Source organism: Phoca vitulina, unplaced genomic scaffold (assembly GCF_004348235.1).
Source record: "Phoca vitulina isolate PV1807 unplaced genomic scaffold, GSC_HSeal_1.0 scaffold9, whole genome shotgun sequence".
NCBI classification, from domain to species: domain Eukaryota; kingdom Metazoa; phylum Chordata; class Mammalia; order Carnivora; family Phocidae; genus Phoca; species Phoca vitulina.
In genome coordinates, this window is record NW_022589712.1 from 35,149,427 (window position 1) to 35,167,458 (window position 18,032).

Genomic DNA, 18,032 nt, shown 5'->3' on the forward strand with positions numbered 1-18,032 from the left:
AATGTCAGGGCGGTCCGCTACCCACATGGTTCAGAGCTCAAGGTGGTAAATCTTACATTTGGAGGACTTAGTTTCATCATCTGAAAACAAATTAAACAAATTAATAAACAAATATACAAAGTTTTACTCCTGCCATCTCCAAATGATGACTCTCACACTGAAGTTGTAGTCTGTACTTTCTTGTATGGAATAGATAGAATTTGTATAGATTGTTTTTTCTTATAGTGGCATGGACCACTTATTTTTTTTCAAGGTGTTATTGAGCCAGCCATTCATTCTCTAATGATATTTTCGAACTTAGTTAGACACTGATAAATACTGAGAATGTAATGATGAGAACGTTTTATGAGCACATTACAAATTTTATTGGAAAGCAGAGATAAAAGAAAAAGTAAAACCACTCATGGTCTCAAAGTTCCCCAATCACTACTAGTAGCTTTTTGGTGTATTTCCTTCTGGTGGTGATGGTTGGTGGTTTTCATTTTTTCTACCCTAGGGATATCCTTTTTAAAATGCAATCTCTAATAGACTTAAATATTTAAATATCCCCTGACAGGTGTTATATAAATTTAACAACTTGAGTTCTTGAAGTTTGTGTGAAATTCTATTGAACAGATAGATATGCCATAATTTGTGTCTCTATTTTCCTATTGTTGAATATTTTGACGGTTTACTTTTTTGCTCTTCCAAACAAAGATTTAAATTTTCCCCTTACATTAAATTCCCAGAAGTGGGATTACTTTACTTTTTAAACACATCTTTATTTTGTGATATTATATTGGTAGATTGTTTTCCAAAAACATTGTCAGTTCACTTGCCTGTAAGCAAGCTGTATTGTGAAATGCCATTTAGCTATGCCTCATTAACCATGGTCAAGCCTGTGTGGATACATGATCACCTGTTCAGGGTTTGCAACCTCTTCTTCAAGTTTTTGCTCCATTGCCCTTTTGAGAAATGGATAAGTAAGTGATATAATTTTAGGTAAGGTTAAGCCACAGATTGCTGAGGTTATTTTTAACATTGTCGTGGTGTTTCTCCAGTGGAGGCTCTTGGAGTTTTGGACTGGAGAATTCTTCATTTTGTGGGACCGTCCTGTGCATTTCATAATCTAAGTTATCTTTTCTCAGCCCACTCAAAGCCATTAGCACTCCTCAGTCATTTGAGCAACTGCCTTTAAGGAAGAGCCACTGGGAGGGAATGAAGAAACTCCTGTTTAGCTCTACATAGTTATTCATGTTAAAAAATACATAGCACAGGGACACCTGGGTGGCACAGTCAGTTGGGTGACTGACTCTTGGTTTCAGCTCAGGTCGTGATCTCCAGGTCGTGGGGCTTCACACTCAGTGCGGAGTCTATTTGAGTTTCAATCTCTCCCTCTGCCCCTCCCCACCGTGCTCTCTCTCTCTCTCTCCCTCCCCCTAAAATAAATAATAAATCTTTTTAAAAATACGTAGTATAAACAAACCTATATATCACTAAATGAGAGCTTTGCTATTCAATCAAAATTTTTTTCTCATTTGAAGTATTTCTACATGCTTAACAGAAGTCATGTGTATTTATTTCATGGTTCTCAGAAGTTTTCTTGTATGTGAAATATTCTGAGTGTGGACAGTGGGTCACAGTGCACACTCTTTCCATAGTCTACTCTAAGTATACGCTAACACTTATCTAATTTTCAGGGAGATGATAATAGATGACTGTAGCTCCTTCTGATTGATACTTGGTCTAGGTGCTGGCATAGGAACCTCAGGTTTAACAACATCCAAACTGTGTGATGTCTTAGTATTAACTTTATTTGATGAGGTCAAGCTTCGGAGCCACCTGAATGATATGACTTGGAAAAAGTATCCATCAACTGGATTGTTGGCTTTAAAAAAGGACTTACCATATTAAATTTTAAGATCATTTTGCTTAAAAAAAACTATCAATGCACAAATTCTAAACATAATTGAAATAGTAATTTATCTGAAAGATAATTTATAGAATTTACTAATTGTATCATTGATATGAGCAAAAGAATATGAGATAATAGCCAGAAGAGTGAATGGAGAGATATTTGGCTCCTTAAGAAATTTATTAGGACTGGAAATCTGAAGTATCAGAGAAGTCAGAGTGAAATCATTAAAGAACTATTACTTTTCTCATAAGTACATCTGCAATGCAGTTCATAAAATGTAGGTCTGGGAGAAACCTTGTTCCATGAATCTGAAAATTTTCAGATGTGTACTTCATGTTTCAACATCTAAGGAAAAATTAAACAAATTATGTTGTCATACATATGATATTAAATGCCCAAAGAAAGTGCTTCTAATTATCCATACCTTGCTTTCCATTTCTTATGGCAAGAAAGGTCATCTTCTTATTCATCAGTGTTACTATTTCAAGTTTCTTGAAGCACTCAAGTACCATTAAATTACGCTGTTATCCTTTTGGGGTATAATTTGAAATGATTTAAAATTATGATGGGTAGCTGATAAATAAATGCTTGAATTATTTGGTGCACTGATGTCATTCTTTCTGCTCACAGTCTCTACTGTCTGTCCCCCTTTACTTCAGCATTTTAATAGGTGAGAGGAAGAAAATTAAACAACATGAAACATGAACTACTGAATTTTCTTTTTTAACTGGAACTGGATCAGAATTTTGAAGAGGGGAATGATAAAGAAATAGAATAACATTGATTTTGAAGTGATCCATTCATTTAAGAAAATGAGTGATAGTAAATAAAATATCTATCTCCAAGGCAAACAGTCTAATATTGATTTTTACAGGAATTTAGATATGGTAAGGGAACATTCACTCCGGTAGCCATTAGAAGTAATAATGTTCATCTTTATTTTTTTTTACTTAAAAATATAAATAGTGAAAAAAGACAGTGTAGATAAATTATTTGCTCCTTATAATTTCCATTGCTTGGAACTATTAGACTTTTCTAGGAGAAGTATTTTCTGTTAGACTTTTAGACTCTCCTAGGCGAAGTATTTTCCACTCACGGGCTTCTAAACAACTGGAGAAAAGATAGAGCTGAGATATTGCCCAGGAAGAAGGATAAGATCATAGTATGTGTCTGTGGTGAACTGAGAAATGGCCCCAAAGATCACAAGTCCTCATCCTTGGAACCCATGACTGTTGCCTTATCCAGAAAAATGGTCTTTGAGGATGTGATTAAGTTGGGGGTCTTGATACGGGATCTTGGGTTATTGGTGTGGACCCTGAGTGCAGTCACAGGTGGTCTTAAGTTAGGAGGTCGAGGGAGATTTGACAACAGGGAGAAGAGAAGGCAGTGTGAGCCATGAGATCGGAGTGATGTGGCCACAAGCCAAGGAAAGAATACCCACAGCCAGCAGATGTTGGAAAAGGAAAGGAACTCATTCTTCCCTAGTCACTTGGAGGAAGTATGGCCTGGTGCCACCTTGATTTTGACCCAGTGATACTGATTTTGAATGTCTGGCCTCCAGAACCATGAGAGAGTAAATTTCTGTTGTTTTAAGCCATCCAGGTAGTGACAATTTGTTACAGTGGCCATAAGGGACAAGTGCAGTTCCATTGCCTGCTTTCATGGTGAGAGTGCTAATCTTGAGAAACTTTTAGTCAAGGCTTCTTTGACAAGTAAATAAAACAGTTTGGAAGGCAATAGGACTGAGAGGCATTTGATTTATTTATTTGGAAAGATGAATGTAGAAGTGCCATTTGCCTTGATGTTTACTTCGTTAACTGACTTTTTTCTGGCTTTGTGGCTTCTAGTTCTGATTTTGCATTTTATTAATTAGCCAAATGTTAATAAATGACACATGTTTGTAAAAAGCGTTGTAATAGGAATAATTAGGTGAGGATATAGTTTCATAATGACTTACCTTGATTTCAAGGCACTTTCTGAAATTTTCTGAACTAAAATAAATAAAGGAATTTGAATGTACAATTATGATGGTATAATAGGTTTTAGATCTAGAATAATGAATGTAAGTCATTAATTGAAAGTTAATTGGTAACATTGGCAAAGTTTATCCTGTATTTTGGGGATTGCATGCTTCAGCTGATACCTAGTGTACAATTGGGATTTATTCGCACCACACCTCTGGGTCTGATAGTGTATTAAGTTATGAAGAATATTAATATTGCTGCAGAACAATTACTTGTTCATTTGCTAGCTGATTAAAATTCATGCATAATTTATTGAAATGAATAGAGATTTTATAAATAAGCCTCCTTGTTCTCAAGGGCCTAAAAACAAAATACATATGCTAATATGAGGCTACTCTTTACTTCCAACATAAAAAAAATTAATATGTAGTGGTATATTAGTGTCATTAATGCTAGATTTCACTTCTAGTCATGCTGTTAATCAAGGTATATGCTTCTAAGTCTCTCTGAACATTGTCACAGTTCCAAATTTGAGCTACTGCTTTGATGACCGGACTACCCCTTTTGTTTGTTTGACCATAGCAAGTGAGATGTAAAAGTGATCAGGGTGAATTATTACCCTTCTTTAGGCTAAGCATCTGATTATATCAAAGTCATTTCTTCATGTACACAAAACACTGGTGATGAATATTAATTTTTGGTTTTAAAATTTATATGCTCTCTGGAAGAACAAAGCAAAATAACAGCCAATATGGGGCTTGTTGTCACATTAGGAATGTAAAGTCTTTAACAATTCTTGAAATAATGCCTGGTTCACCAATGAAGAAATTGTAATGTCAAGAAGTTAAATAACACGTTCACATTTACCCAGCTATTCATGTGTGCATTTTGTGAACCTAGACTCTCCTGACTTCAAATTTCATTTTCTTTTACATGTCATTTCCTTAAAGATAGAAATGACAGAAGGAATATTATGCTTTACTTTTTCACTTGTTTCTAATAATATGTTTTGTTGTCGCTTTTTTCCCTCTCGTTTCTCTCCCTTCTGCTCTCCTCCTCTGTTTGCTTCTTATTTTCCACAGCACTGATGTACAGAATTTGGGTGGATGAGATTTATTATTCAATATACAGTTATTAGTTCAGGTTTCAGAATACTCGTAAATTTTTTGATTAACCAAGTTTTGTTATTCATAATTCATTTGACAAATCACTCCAACATGTTAAATATGAGACCTCTTCAGGTTGTCGTTTCGCTGTGATGTATGTGAGGCATTGCGGCTTTGGGTTAGAACCCTAGTAAGCTGTGGATTTAGCTTCATTTACTACTTAACTTAAATTAGTCAATATATGAGCCATCTGGAATGAAAACAAACATTGCACATATGAAGCAACTCAGTTTATTTGCAAAGTACAGACTGCTTCTTAAAATATGTGCAGCATTGAGATAGTCTGGGAAGATATTTGCATTTCTTCCATTATGCTCATTTCTCTATTCAGTTTCATTTTAGTTCAAGGTTTAGAAAATATATCAACTTTCTCTTTCTGTCTACTAAGACTTTTGTAAACTTGAAATATACAAGTCATTAGTTTAGTGGGTAAAATTTCATGATATGAAATGTCGAGCTTTGTCTTTCTTTAGCAGATAAATGAAAATTCCAAGCTATTTTGGTTTTATTTAAACTTCTTATTTTGTGAGTAGCTTCTCAGTTGAAGTCCGTTGTGAAACTTGGAAGAGTTCGCCCTCTACACAATTGTGACTCTTATTGTTGAAACGATTCTTAAATCATAAAGAACAGATACTGTAAAGTTTGTAAATCAGGTGTTAAGAACTGCTTTTTTCATAGAGATAGAAATAATTCCACATGTAAATTTTATATACTACATACATTATCTTATATAATCTTAGTTTTGTTTTCACTTGAAACATGCGCATCATGAAAGCGCAAGCTCCTATGGTTCTACCGATAAGGAGTTTGAAAGCTGTTGTAATAATGAGCCCTGATTACTGATGGGACTAACTTAACATGCCTCAAATATTTTTGGATAGAAAAAAAAGAAAATCGGTGTTACTCAGTAGGCATATCCACCCATGTTGTGATTTTTTCAATTTTTTAATTTTTATTTGAGCATAGTTGGCACACGATGCTGCCTCACTGTCAGGCATACAAAGTCGTGATTCCACAAGTCTCTACTGCACTTTATGCTCTGCTCACCCCGAGTGTAGCGACCGTCTCTCACCATACGATGCTATTACAATACCGTTGTATCTGTTCTCTACGTAAGTCTCATTTTAAAATAATGAACTTGTTGATTTATTGTTGCTATGTCTCCCTTCCCATCTTATATGAATAACCAATGTATAGAACGGACTAACAATTAGTAGTTTACTCAGTAAATATGTGTCATGAATTTTGGAGGAACATTATGGAAAGTGACTTTAGTATGGTTAGAGATCTAGGCCAGCTAGTCTTATTCCTTATGTTAGGGATGTTTGTAACTCAGGGGTTCATAAAATGGAAACTGTACTTTTTTATACTCTTAGGGTTTAAAAGCAAATCCTGGGCTACAGCTGAAAACCCTTGCTTCATTTAAACCTGTGCCAGAAGGTAAAACCTGTCTATGAGGGGTTTTTTGGTTTTGTTTTGTTTTTGTTATTGTTTTTGTTTTTTGCATTGTATATTATTCCAAGTATGTGTTGCCATTAAAATAGAAAATCCAGTTTGAAAGATATTGGCTGTCTTTTCATAATTTCCTTCTATCTTCATCTTCTCCAGTCCAGCCCTACTGAGGGGAAGGAGGAAGCGATGTGTGGTTGCATTTAATAGCTTTCCTGCAGGGTACCCGGCTGGTTCAGTTGGTGGAGTGTGCGATCTTGATCTTAGGGTTGTGAGTTTGAGCCCCACATTGGGTGTAGAGATTACTTAAAAATAAAATCTTAAAGGGGCACCTGGGTGGCTCAGTCGTTAAACGTCTGCCTTTGGCTCAGGTCATGGTCCCAGGGTCCTGGGATCAAGCCCCGCACTGGGCTCCCTGTCAGCAGGAAGCCTGCTTCTCCCACTCCCCCTGCTTGTGTTCCCTCTCTCGCTGTGTCTCTCTCTGTCAAATAAATATATAAAATCTTTAAAAAAAAAAATCTTAAAAAAATTTCTTTCATATAATTTGCTTTAACTCTTAAAACACACACATTTAAAAATAATTAATCAACTTTATTTCTTAGATTTTAGGTTTATATGAAGATTGAACAGAAAATACAGAAAGTTACTATATATTTCTTACCTTGCCAACAGTTACCCCTATTTTTTTGTTTCAAGTTTTTATTTAAATTCTGGTTAGTTAACATATGGTGTAATACTGGTTTCAGGAGTAGAATTTAGTGACTCATCACTTACATATAACACCTAGTGCTCATCACAAGGGCCCTCCTAATACCTGTCACCCACTAGCCCATCCCCCGCCCACCTCCCCTCCAGCAACCCTGTTTGTTCTCTACAGTTAAGAGTCTCTTATGATTTGCCTCCCTCTCTTTTTTCCCCCTTCCTATATGTTCATTGTTTCTTAAATTCTACATATGAGCACACAAGGCTTTAAAACAATATTTGGGCAGTTACCACTTTATGAAGATTAACACTTTATTTTAAAGTCTTTTGGCTTCCCTGAGAAGTGTTGTTCAAGAGATTCAAAGAAGAATCTGATCACAATGTACTAATTAGAGCATCTTCATGACATAGGATTCCCTGTGGACAGACCACATGGACAGAGCTAGAGCGGTGGAATCCTTCATAAAGTCCAGTATCAAATTCAGCTACATCATTGTTAAATGAAAAATAAATGGGGGGGGGACCCTAATTCATCTTTCATTGTTTCTGTAAGTTCAAACATTACAATAATGTTTGCCAAAGTTTCTTAGTGTACCTTTGACATTTGAATTTAATGTTTGATTCATTGCCTTATCACATGCTACTCCCAAAGGCTAGTGATATGTAATGACTTGTGATTTTACCTCGGTGTGAATTTTAATTTCTTATATTCTGTGGTGGGTGTGTAGAAACAAGTCAGCACTTGGCATCAGCTTCTAAGTTCAGGTTTGCTGTTCCTTCCTCTTTTTCTCATCTGCAGGAACTCCGCAGAAGTGAAAAACAAAGCAAAACCAAAACCACTGCTTTGCTGTATTTCATGAGTGAAATAAGGAGTTATAACAATATTCATTAATTTGGAGATTTGTAGAGGCCTTAGGACCTCGAGAATGTCAAAGATCAACTGTACTCTGTTAGTAGCTAATCAGAGCTATCCATCTTTAAATATTTTCCTTTATTTCCCTTGGTTACTGTGCCTGTACAAGTTTATCTCCTGGAGAGACGTGTTTTTAATAAAAGAAAACTTGTGGTAAAAAGGGTCATGTCCCATCAGTGAAAGTATTGCTTTTTAAAAGTACAGTTTGCAGATCACTCATGTTCTCGTTTTCCTTAAGTATTTATTATGTACTCCTAAGTAAATTATTCATTAAACCTTTCAGCTTTGAGACACATTAATATATTTTTGTATTTTATTTAGTCTTTTGGATTTTTAACTAATTAGGTTGCACCTTCATCTCTCCTAGAACCACCAAGACCCATTGCTCCTCCTCAGCTGCTCGGTGTTGGGCCTACATATTTGCTGATTCAGCTAAATGCCAACTCCATCATTGGTGATGGTCCCATTATTCTGAAAGAAGTGGAGTATCGAATGACATCAGGATCCTGGACAGAAACGCATGCAGTCAATGCTCCAACTTATAAATTATGGCATTTGGACCCAGATACTGAATACGAGATCCATGTTCTACTTACAAGACCTGGTGAAGGTGGAACGGGGCTCCCAGGACCTCCACTAATTACCAGAACCAAATGTGCAGGTAAGACTGAATGGCAGGCCACTCTGCCTCGTGAAGGGATCGAGCATTAGGCATATAGTGTACATGCACCATTAGATGTTCTAATTATTTTGCACATGATGTAGTCACCCTAAGAATTCCATTGAATTCGGTAAATTGTAGCTTTATGTCATAATTGGACTGATTTAAGAGCAATATGTTTCTCTGTTATTATTCAGTATTATGATGAATTCATAGTATTTTCTCGTGTGGCAATTTTGCTCAGCTTGCTTGTGTTCAGTCCAAAATCTGTGACAGATATCGGTGAAGGTACTATTACCATTGAGAGAGAAAACTTTGGCAATTCCAGCAAATGCTGAATATCTTTCAGCTATGTGGAGATTGTCTCCCTTGGTAGTATTGTTATGGGCAGAGCAGAGGCCATATCTGATAATACAGATTAAAAAGTTACTCTGAACCAGGCCTTGGAGAGGTAACTCTTCTACTCAGAAAACCTGTTGTTGAGGATTAACTCAACAGCTTGACACCCAGCTGTATAATATGCAGAGGCTTGTTAATTGCCCTCCCCGTGCCTGAAACAAAGTGATGAAAATAATAGCATAAGGACGAAACACAAGGAAAGGATGAAAAGCAAAATAAAAAGTAATATATAAATATAAATCCCAGTTCCTAATTATAGTATGTTGTTATAATGGGAGAAATTGTTAGCTATTTATTAAAAGCCACTGTAAAGTTTAATTGTCTCAGTTATTAGAGTGCATTTTTAAGTGTATTGTTTAATTTATTATTGAAAGTAGTTTAATTTTTAGTTGAGTTGGAAGAGCCATTTTTTAACCATCAAGCATTATGTTGAAACACCTGCAGAGTTAGTGCATGGATCTATGCGTCCTGAACATTTAATGATTTAGGTTCGGAAAATTGAAAACTAAGACCGTAGGGATCTGTGAAAATGTAAATGCCTATAAAATGGCTTTTGTTTCTTGAACATGTGTTTGGCGTTTATAGTATTTCTGTTTTTACAATATTCCGGGACTACTCACCAAGAGAACTGATCTAAAATCAAAGCAAAACCCATGAAATTACCTGATAATACTGTCATCTTTAAATATTTTAAATTCCAACTCAATTTTAATATATTAATGTTTACATATAAATTTTTATATGTTTATATTGAAAGATGCTTACTAACAGGGAGTTTAACTGCTCAATTGATTTAGACAACAGAGAGTTTACTATTTGCTGTTTGGTCTTGTACATTGATTCTGTGGTTGATAGGCAGCTTGACCTAGAAGATATTGGTTAAGTCTCCATGGCTCAGCCTAAATCACACAATTTGCTTTTTAAATTTTCTGTGCAGCTCAGTCTTCATTCTAGGTATGTGGCAAATTATTCTGATTATAGTAGATGACTTTTCTGAGGGGGAAGTAAGTGGACGCCACAACCTCAGCTAGTCAGAGAAATAATTTGGAGAGGAGACATTGTAGAAATTAAGGAAACACTCACTCTGTCTTCCAAAATTAAATACCCCATGTTAACATAAAAAGATGAACAATGGAGTTCATTTTACTGAGGATATTGTCTACACATGTTTTCTAATAAAACTACCTTTCCTTCTACCTTTAATCTTTATAAGATATATACAAATTAAAATAATGAACAGTAATTTACTATTCCAGTGGTCTTCTTTTTGACTTCTCTCCCCCCAGTAAGTCCCCCCACTTTTTCTTCTAATTCCAGCAAGTTAACATACAGTGCAATATTAGTTTCAGGTGTAGAATTTAGTGATTCATCACTTACATACAACACCCAGTGCTCATCACAAGTGCCCTCCTTCATCCCCATCACCTATTTACACCCATCCTCCCACCCACCTCCCCTCTGCTAACCCTCAGTTTGTTTTCTATAGTTAAGAGTCTGTCTCTTGGTTTGCCTCTCTTTTTTTTCTTCCCCCCATGTTCATTTGTTTTGTTTCTTAAATTCCACATAAGAGTGAAATCATATGGTATCTGTCTTTCTCCAACTGACTTATTTTGCTTAGCAAAATACTCTCTAACTCCATCCACATCATTGCAAATAGCAAGATTTCATTCTTTTTTTTTTTTTTTTTTTACGGCTGAGTAATATTCCATTGCATATATACCACATCTTCTTTATCCATTCATCAGTCGGTAGACATTTGGGCTCTTTCCGTAATTTGGCTCTTGCTGATAACTTCTTTTTGACTTCTGTGCCCAAACTTCTTTCTTTTAAATATCTCATCTGTTTTCTTATTTTTAAAAGGGTTTCATCAAAGTAGACATTAAAATTTAGCAGTACCACCCAATATATTGTTAATGTGATTTTTGTTTAACCAGGAATTACTTGAAATTGGCCATTGGTGTGTGAGCCAATGGAGACTGCATATATATGAGATTGTGTTTTAAAGCTAGTTAGGCTGTATTAAGTGGATGAAAACAGCATGTTAATGAGCATTGATTTATCCCTATTGAATGCTTATGTTGAGAATGCATATTGACTGCAATAAGTAAAAATATGACTATAAAGTGCTTTGAGGTATTTTATTTTGAGAAAAACCTTATCTATGTGGGAGGGGTTAGAGTAAAAATAACTTACACTCATAGTTGCTTTCAAGTTTATAAATGTCTTGACATTTTGGAATTATAGTGCTCTTTTTTTTTTTCTAATTCTTTATTTGAGAAACATATAATTTGTGGGCCCTGTGGCATAAAATGGTGTCAGGGCTCACTGACACTTATAGTTTTACTTCCAACTGTAGAAAGTTTATTTGTTTTTAAAACTATCTTTCATATGTGTTGAGTCTTTGTCACATATGTTTATTCATTTATAAATGTCCTTAGGATACGTATTTGGTGCATATTTTTATGGCTAAGAAAAGTGCTTAGATTTTCAAATACATTGTGGATTTGAGAGAAACTAGTTACTGTTTTATTAGGAATATCTACTAATCTTCCTCTATTATTAGAAAAGGGGGGAAGCTTATGGAAATATATATTGTGTTAATTTTTAAATAATCTCTGAAAAGCAGAAGTTGGAGGTAATTGATAAATATTGTATATCTAAATGCAGGGCAGTATTGATGGTGAAAGTATGATGTCCATCTGCTTTCCTTCTTCAAGGTGCATACTCCTTTCTCCAAATTTAAGATCTCTCCGCCTTAACCAGCACCTCCACTGGCCTCAGCCTGGTATCCTGTAACACAAAATAGAACACAACTTAATGCTAACTGTGATAGTAGCTGATTTCAGAAGCCTAAAATTTTTTCACAAGCTGGGGAAATGATTCCTTTGAAATCCTAAAAGTAACCTTTGAAAAAGTTCCCATTTCATTCTATTAATTTGTGCACGCTCTGAATACTGGTTCTACATTCCATTTTAATCCAGGCTAGGAGAGTGCCACACTGTAGTTGTAGTGTTAATATCATATGGTTGAATAAATGCTGATTATTATGACATAGCAATATTAATACACCCTGCATGTTGACAATCAGGAAGCCTTAGAAGTAAGTATAAGGACTTCTCAGCTATGTCTTTGTGTCTGATATAAATTTCACATGAATTTCTTGTAAAATAACAAAGGAATGAGGATTATTTTCTGCCTCTTAGAAATTCTTCTTTTGTTTTGGTGCATCACAGAGGAACATTCTCTGACTACTACTGAGTACCAAAGAGTGAATTCGTTACTATTTACTATGTTAAATATCCCATTTTAATGTATTTAAGCCATTAAAATTTTATTTCTGGCAGTAGCGAATTTTATTTTCTTGGCAGAAATTTGTCAATAAATAATTTTACAGTAAGTTAGTCAAATGGTTTTATTTGTGTGGATTAATGAGTAAATTTTGTATTTTAAAATAGAAATGTAGATTTTCATGGTGAAGTATTGGTTATTTTTGCTTTATAATCAGCATATGAAGTGACTCTATCATGATACTTTATTTTCACACCTATGAGGTAGATATATTATTTTCCCAATTCTGTAGCTGGTGAATCTAAGACTCAGTCAAAACAAAACGAAACAATGACTTATCTAGTGTCAGACAGCTGGGCAGCTAGGACTCAAAACATATTTTCCTAGTACTTGAAAAGCTTGAATTCTTTTCCCTCTTTCTCCTAGTATGGGTGATCCCTTCCCCCTCCTTCAGAAGAATATGGCATGCCTAAATGAAAGTATAAGAGGTAAAATCTGGGAGGAATGTATATTTTTACAAAATAGTATCTGCATGGCTAACTTATTCCCTGAGAAACATAGTTTAATGCTTGCCACTTCACTTTTATTGGAAGCACAACTGATTACTGTGCTTAACACTCAAATATATGCTGTGTTTTAACTGTCTTAAACAGTTAAAGAGGTGTAAAACATTGTTTTATTTTATCCTTTTCTGAAAATGTCCTGCCTAGTTGCAAAGCTATTTTTTGTTTTGTTTTGTTTTCTTTCTAAAGTACATTTAAATCATTTGGTAAGTGCAATTACCTGCTTCGGGGTCTCTCAAGTTAGGAGAGGTGGTAATTACAGCCTCTGGTGGCCGTGGCCTCCTACGCTTGCATCCCGCTTCTCTGTGCACCTGAGGGGTATGATTATTGCACTGTTAGCTTACAGCCTGACCCATGTTATTGTTCATGAAATGCTTCTTCAGGCATTTTATGAATTTTAAAAAAAGGTATAAATGGGAAGTTGTTTTAAATGGGAAGTAATTCAAAAACTCCATTGAACAATCAAAGAAAGTATGCTTGTTTTTTCTCTGTGTCAGTTTCCTCTGGGTATACCATCTGGTGTAGAAGCTAAGAAAATACAGTTTATTTTTCTCTTATTAAATGGAAATAAAATATACCATCATCAGAAATTGTCTTCATTGCATGCTTTGGCAACTGCATGTTAAAATTGCTCTTTTAAATTGCCTACTGCTTCTGGGTAACGCATTGTGGCACTGTTTTGTGATTAACTGACATTTTAGCAACATCACCCTCATAGGGAAGGTCAAGAGTTCAGGGTGTCCAGAGCGTAATATATTTACACAGTTGGGAAAATTACTCTACTCTTACATTGAAGTTCAATGCTCTTGGCAAGTTTTAGTGAAACATGTAGATCTATGAAGCATTGGCAAGGAGAGTGTGTTATTTTAAAGGTAAACATTTACTAAAAATGCATTTTTTTCTCTTATAAATCCACAATGGAAAACAAAACAATACAAACAAAATAATACTCAGGCATATTCAGGAAACCACAAGGTGAGGAATTAAATTTGGGTCTTTTGGCTATAGCTCCATCAGCAAAATGGAACCATATATTGATTTTTACCATGGTCTAAGATAGTTATCAATCACAAAGACTAATTATCATTGAAACTCAGCCTTGAGGTTAAAACAAAATAAAGAACTCTTATAAGAATTTGTATGGTTTAGCAGTGTAAGAATGACATACTGTTTGATTTAAATTGAAGGCTTGTAATTAATGCTTGTTTTAATTTTTTTTTAAATGTATTAATTTCTTATATATGATATTTATGCAGCTTCTTTGTTTTTGAGCAAGAATTCCAAAAGGCAGTGCTATTAATATTGAAGTAAAAAAAAAAAAACTAAAGATAAAAAGCCATAAGAAAAATAATGGAAAATAATTCTTCAATTTTCTTAACAACTTTCAAATATGTAGTACAATATTATTTACCATAGTCACAACCTGTACGTTACATACTCATGACTTATTTCACTTATCATAAGACCCTCAAGTTCTATGTTGTTGTGATGGCAAAATTTCATTCTTTTTATGGCTGAGTAATATCCATGTGTGTGTGTGTGTGTGTGTGTGTGTGTGTATGTACACATGTGTGTACACCACAATTTCTTTATCCATTCATCCATTAGTAGACACTTGGGTTGTTTCCATATCCTGGCTACTGTAAATAATAGTGAACATAAGGGTGCCCATATATTTTCGAATTAGTGGTTTTTGTTTTCTTTGGGTAAATACCCAGAGGTGGAATTGCTGGATCATATAGTAGTTCTATTTTTAACTTTTTGAGGAACTTCCATATTGTTTCCCATAGTGGCTGCACCAGTTTACATTCTCATCAACAGTACACAAGTGTTTCCTTTTCTCCGTATATTCACCAACACTTGTTATTTCTTGCCTGAAATCCTTTTTTAGATTTATTTCTTCTTAGTGCATAATACTTTGATTTTGCTTTTCAGATTTTGTAGAGGGTATTTCAGTTGGAAAGACATTTATTTATTCAGAAAAACTTTTATTGGCTTCTTTCTTTGTTAACAGCACTGGGTTAAGTACTAGGTCTTCAAAGTTACACAAGCAATGTCTTGCACTTAAGCCCCTTGTAGTCTTGAGGCACAGACTTATAAACACAGAGTGAAATGCAAAGTGATAGAAATTTAGGAGAAGAAGCTGTTCTTTTTCAAGGGAGTGTTTAAGAAAAGCTGTCACCAAGAAAGGATGGCTTTAAAACATAAAAGATGGATCTTAAAAATTGACTGCATTTTTAAGGCAGAAAAAAAATCAGAAAAATAGAGTTAAAAATAGAGGAAACCTATGTTTAACCCAGTCGTAAATACTGTTGATGTTTTTTTGGGTCTGAAAATAAGGTAGAGCTTTGGGTAACTCAGGGCTGTGGTAGAACCAGCCTGCAGGTGGCATGTGGCCAGGTCTAAGGTAATCCAGACTGCTATCCTGTTGTTTTTAAGAAGCAGACTAACATTCCTAGATTTGCTTTCAGAAAGATTATTCCATCTCTGTGGAAGATGAGTTAGAGCTAAGGAAAGACTGGAGGCAGAGTGACCATGAAAACTTGCTTATAATAATAAAAAAATAACCCTGGTATAATTTTCTCTACAACATATCTCTCTCATCTTAGATCAGAAAGAGGATATCTGTAAATTCCTGGATAATATTTTCATTCTTAATAATCAAGAAAGTTCCTTTTATTAAAGGGATTTTAAAGACATTTAATAGGTGATCTAACTTTATTGTTTGATTCACTTTTCTTTTTCAGATAAGTTCGTTGTCCAGTGTTATTAATATGCATGCAATTTCCATGACATAACACATTATTTTAGAGGAGAAAATTGTGAAAGATTGCAGAGAAATTCAAGAGCTACTGTGTAGCTGATGGAGTATAAATTTTATTGAGGGTCAAAGTTGTATACGTTGCCACACTTAAGACCGCAGAAGATAACAACATTCATAAAACAGAATTCCGGCTCTTAAGGAACTGACAATCTAGTGTTAGAATCACAATAAGAAGACGAATGTAATAAGTGGTATAATAGAAATACAAAGTACTTTGGAAATCCAGGGTTGAGAGGGATAATTTCTGATTGGAAAATAATTTTTTCCAAGCAATATGTTTGAAAACAGTATCAACCTTTATTTTCTGAACAGAGCTGGATTAACGCTTGTGATTAATGAACCTGTAACCTTATCCCTAATTCCTTAACTGGAATAATGCATAAAACAATGAGCAGCCAATAGTCACCATATGGATGATTTGCCTTCTCTCTTTCCTTTGTATCAACACATAGGACAAGTTTATGCACAGATGGAGGTATTAAATGGAAAATATAAGTCACACTCTGATTTAAATCATCAAAGTAATTTGGTTGTTTTGAATTATCTGGGGCCCAAGGGTTATAGAAATGTTATTGTAAATTTCCATGGGATATACATATATTCAAAATTTCCATAGAGAGAGGGAGGGAGAGAAAGAGAGATTTAGAATGTAATCATTTTTTGTTAACTCTTCCAATGGTCTGTAATGCTAGGAACTCCCAGCATAAGGGTCATGAAAGTTGAACAAATATGAAATCATCTTTTCTACTAACTCTTATGTTTTTAACCTCATGCATGGGATGTACAGTTAACCGACATACAGTTCATGGCACATTTTCTTACAGGGTACATGATTAGTAGCTGTATAATTAACTAAAGAGAGTTGTGTTGCTGTCAACTTAAGATTGTCTTCTGACTTTGTTGCTAGAAAGCATTTGGTAACCAGTGAAAATGACACTTTTTATTTATCCATAGTACTTTACCACATGCTGAGTCTGTTAGCGGTATCATTAAGTACTCTTTTTATTGGCTTCATTTGTTTTTATTGAATTTTGCATACTACAATAAAGCTGACAGGTGGAAATGATTTAAATAACAGCATCAGTCCCATTAAATGTCCTGGATTTCCCCTCCAACCTTAGGTCTTTTATTTGATATTGGTGAGTAGAAATAAAAATAAAATGATATATTAATAATGTCTTAAATGATAATAACACAAGAGTGTCTGGAGAAGAATATGACCTAGGTAGAATTAAAAAGCTATGGATCCAGATAAACACTAAGGTATGTGTTAATTATGAAGATGAATTCCAGAGACTCAGCCTGTAAGCTTCAGACCTCTCTTAGATAGTTACACTGATGCATAGACTTGTCCTTGATATTCTTCCTTTTTACCCAGAGAACCTACCTCCGCTTTTAATTATCACTCTCTGTTTACTTCCTTATTTAAATTATAATTTATTTTCTTTGCTTTGGAATAATGAAGAAAACTCTCAAATCAGGTTCTGGCCAAAAAAACAAAACAAAACAAAACAAAACACCAACCAACCAAACAAACATGCAGTCACATTTTCTTGGGCAGGGTTGGTGGGGAGGAGTATGGCCTTCATGATTATTTTGGAACTCACGTATCCAGACTCATCCTAGTTATAATTAGTGATTTGGAGAGTACAAAGTTAGCCACTTCGTACAGTTTCTTGTATAGAAAAAAAATGACTTCATAAAGATGTATCTCGTTATTTTTATCATTTAACTTGACTCTTAACTAAATCTGAAGATAGGGTCATCATAGAATCTCATTTCCTGGTCTTCACTGTCTTCCTACAAGATATGGCCTTTTTATAGCTAATAATTATTGCTGTAGCGATGCTCCTCAGTGCTCTTTCCTCTCCACCAGCCTGTATATAAACTGCAGAGGGGAAAAAGCATATTCAAGGGAAAGAAATAATGAGTGAATTCTAATCTTGAGTTTTGTAAGTTATATTATACTTTGTGAACCTAATAAAAAATGAACTTCAAAGGGCAGAAATTCATGCCTTCCATGTCACCCTAAGCAAGATCTTTGCAAATTCAGCTGTCACTACATATGAAATGGCCTAGAAATCATTGAGTGATGTCCATTTTAATTGTCTTAGCCAAATCATGTGGGTAAAGTTTGAGTTTAAGTAACTCATGTGTCATTCTCTAGCTTGTTTGCTAATTTCCCACCTCCACATAGTCCTTCACA

The 18,032-nt window shown here is 34.7% G+C and overlaps 1 protein-coding gene across 13 annotated transcripts in view; it reads left to right on the top strand.

Moving 5' to 3' along the window:
* Positions 1-18,032, top strand: part of PTPRK (protein tyrosine phosphatase receptor type K) — a 554,769-nt gene that overhangs the window by 328,685 nt on the left and 208,052 nt on the right. For all 13 annotated transcript variants that reach the window (XM_032407893.1, XM_032407895.1, XM_032407898.1 and 10 more), the window contains exon 7: positions 8,459-8,752. In XM_032407893.1, the coding sequence (XP_032263784.1) occupies positions 8,459-8,752 (294 nt within the window). The remainder of the gene's footprint in view (positions 1-8,458; positions 8,753-18,032) is intronic.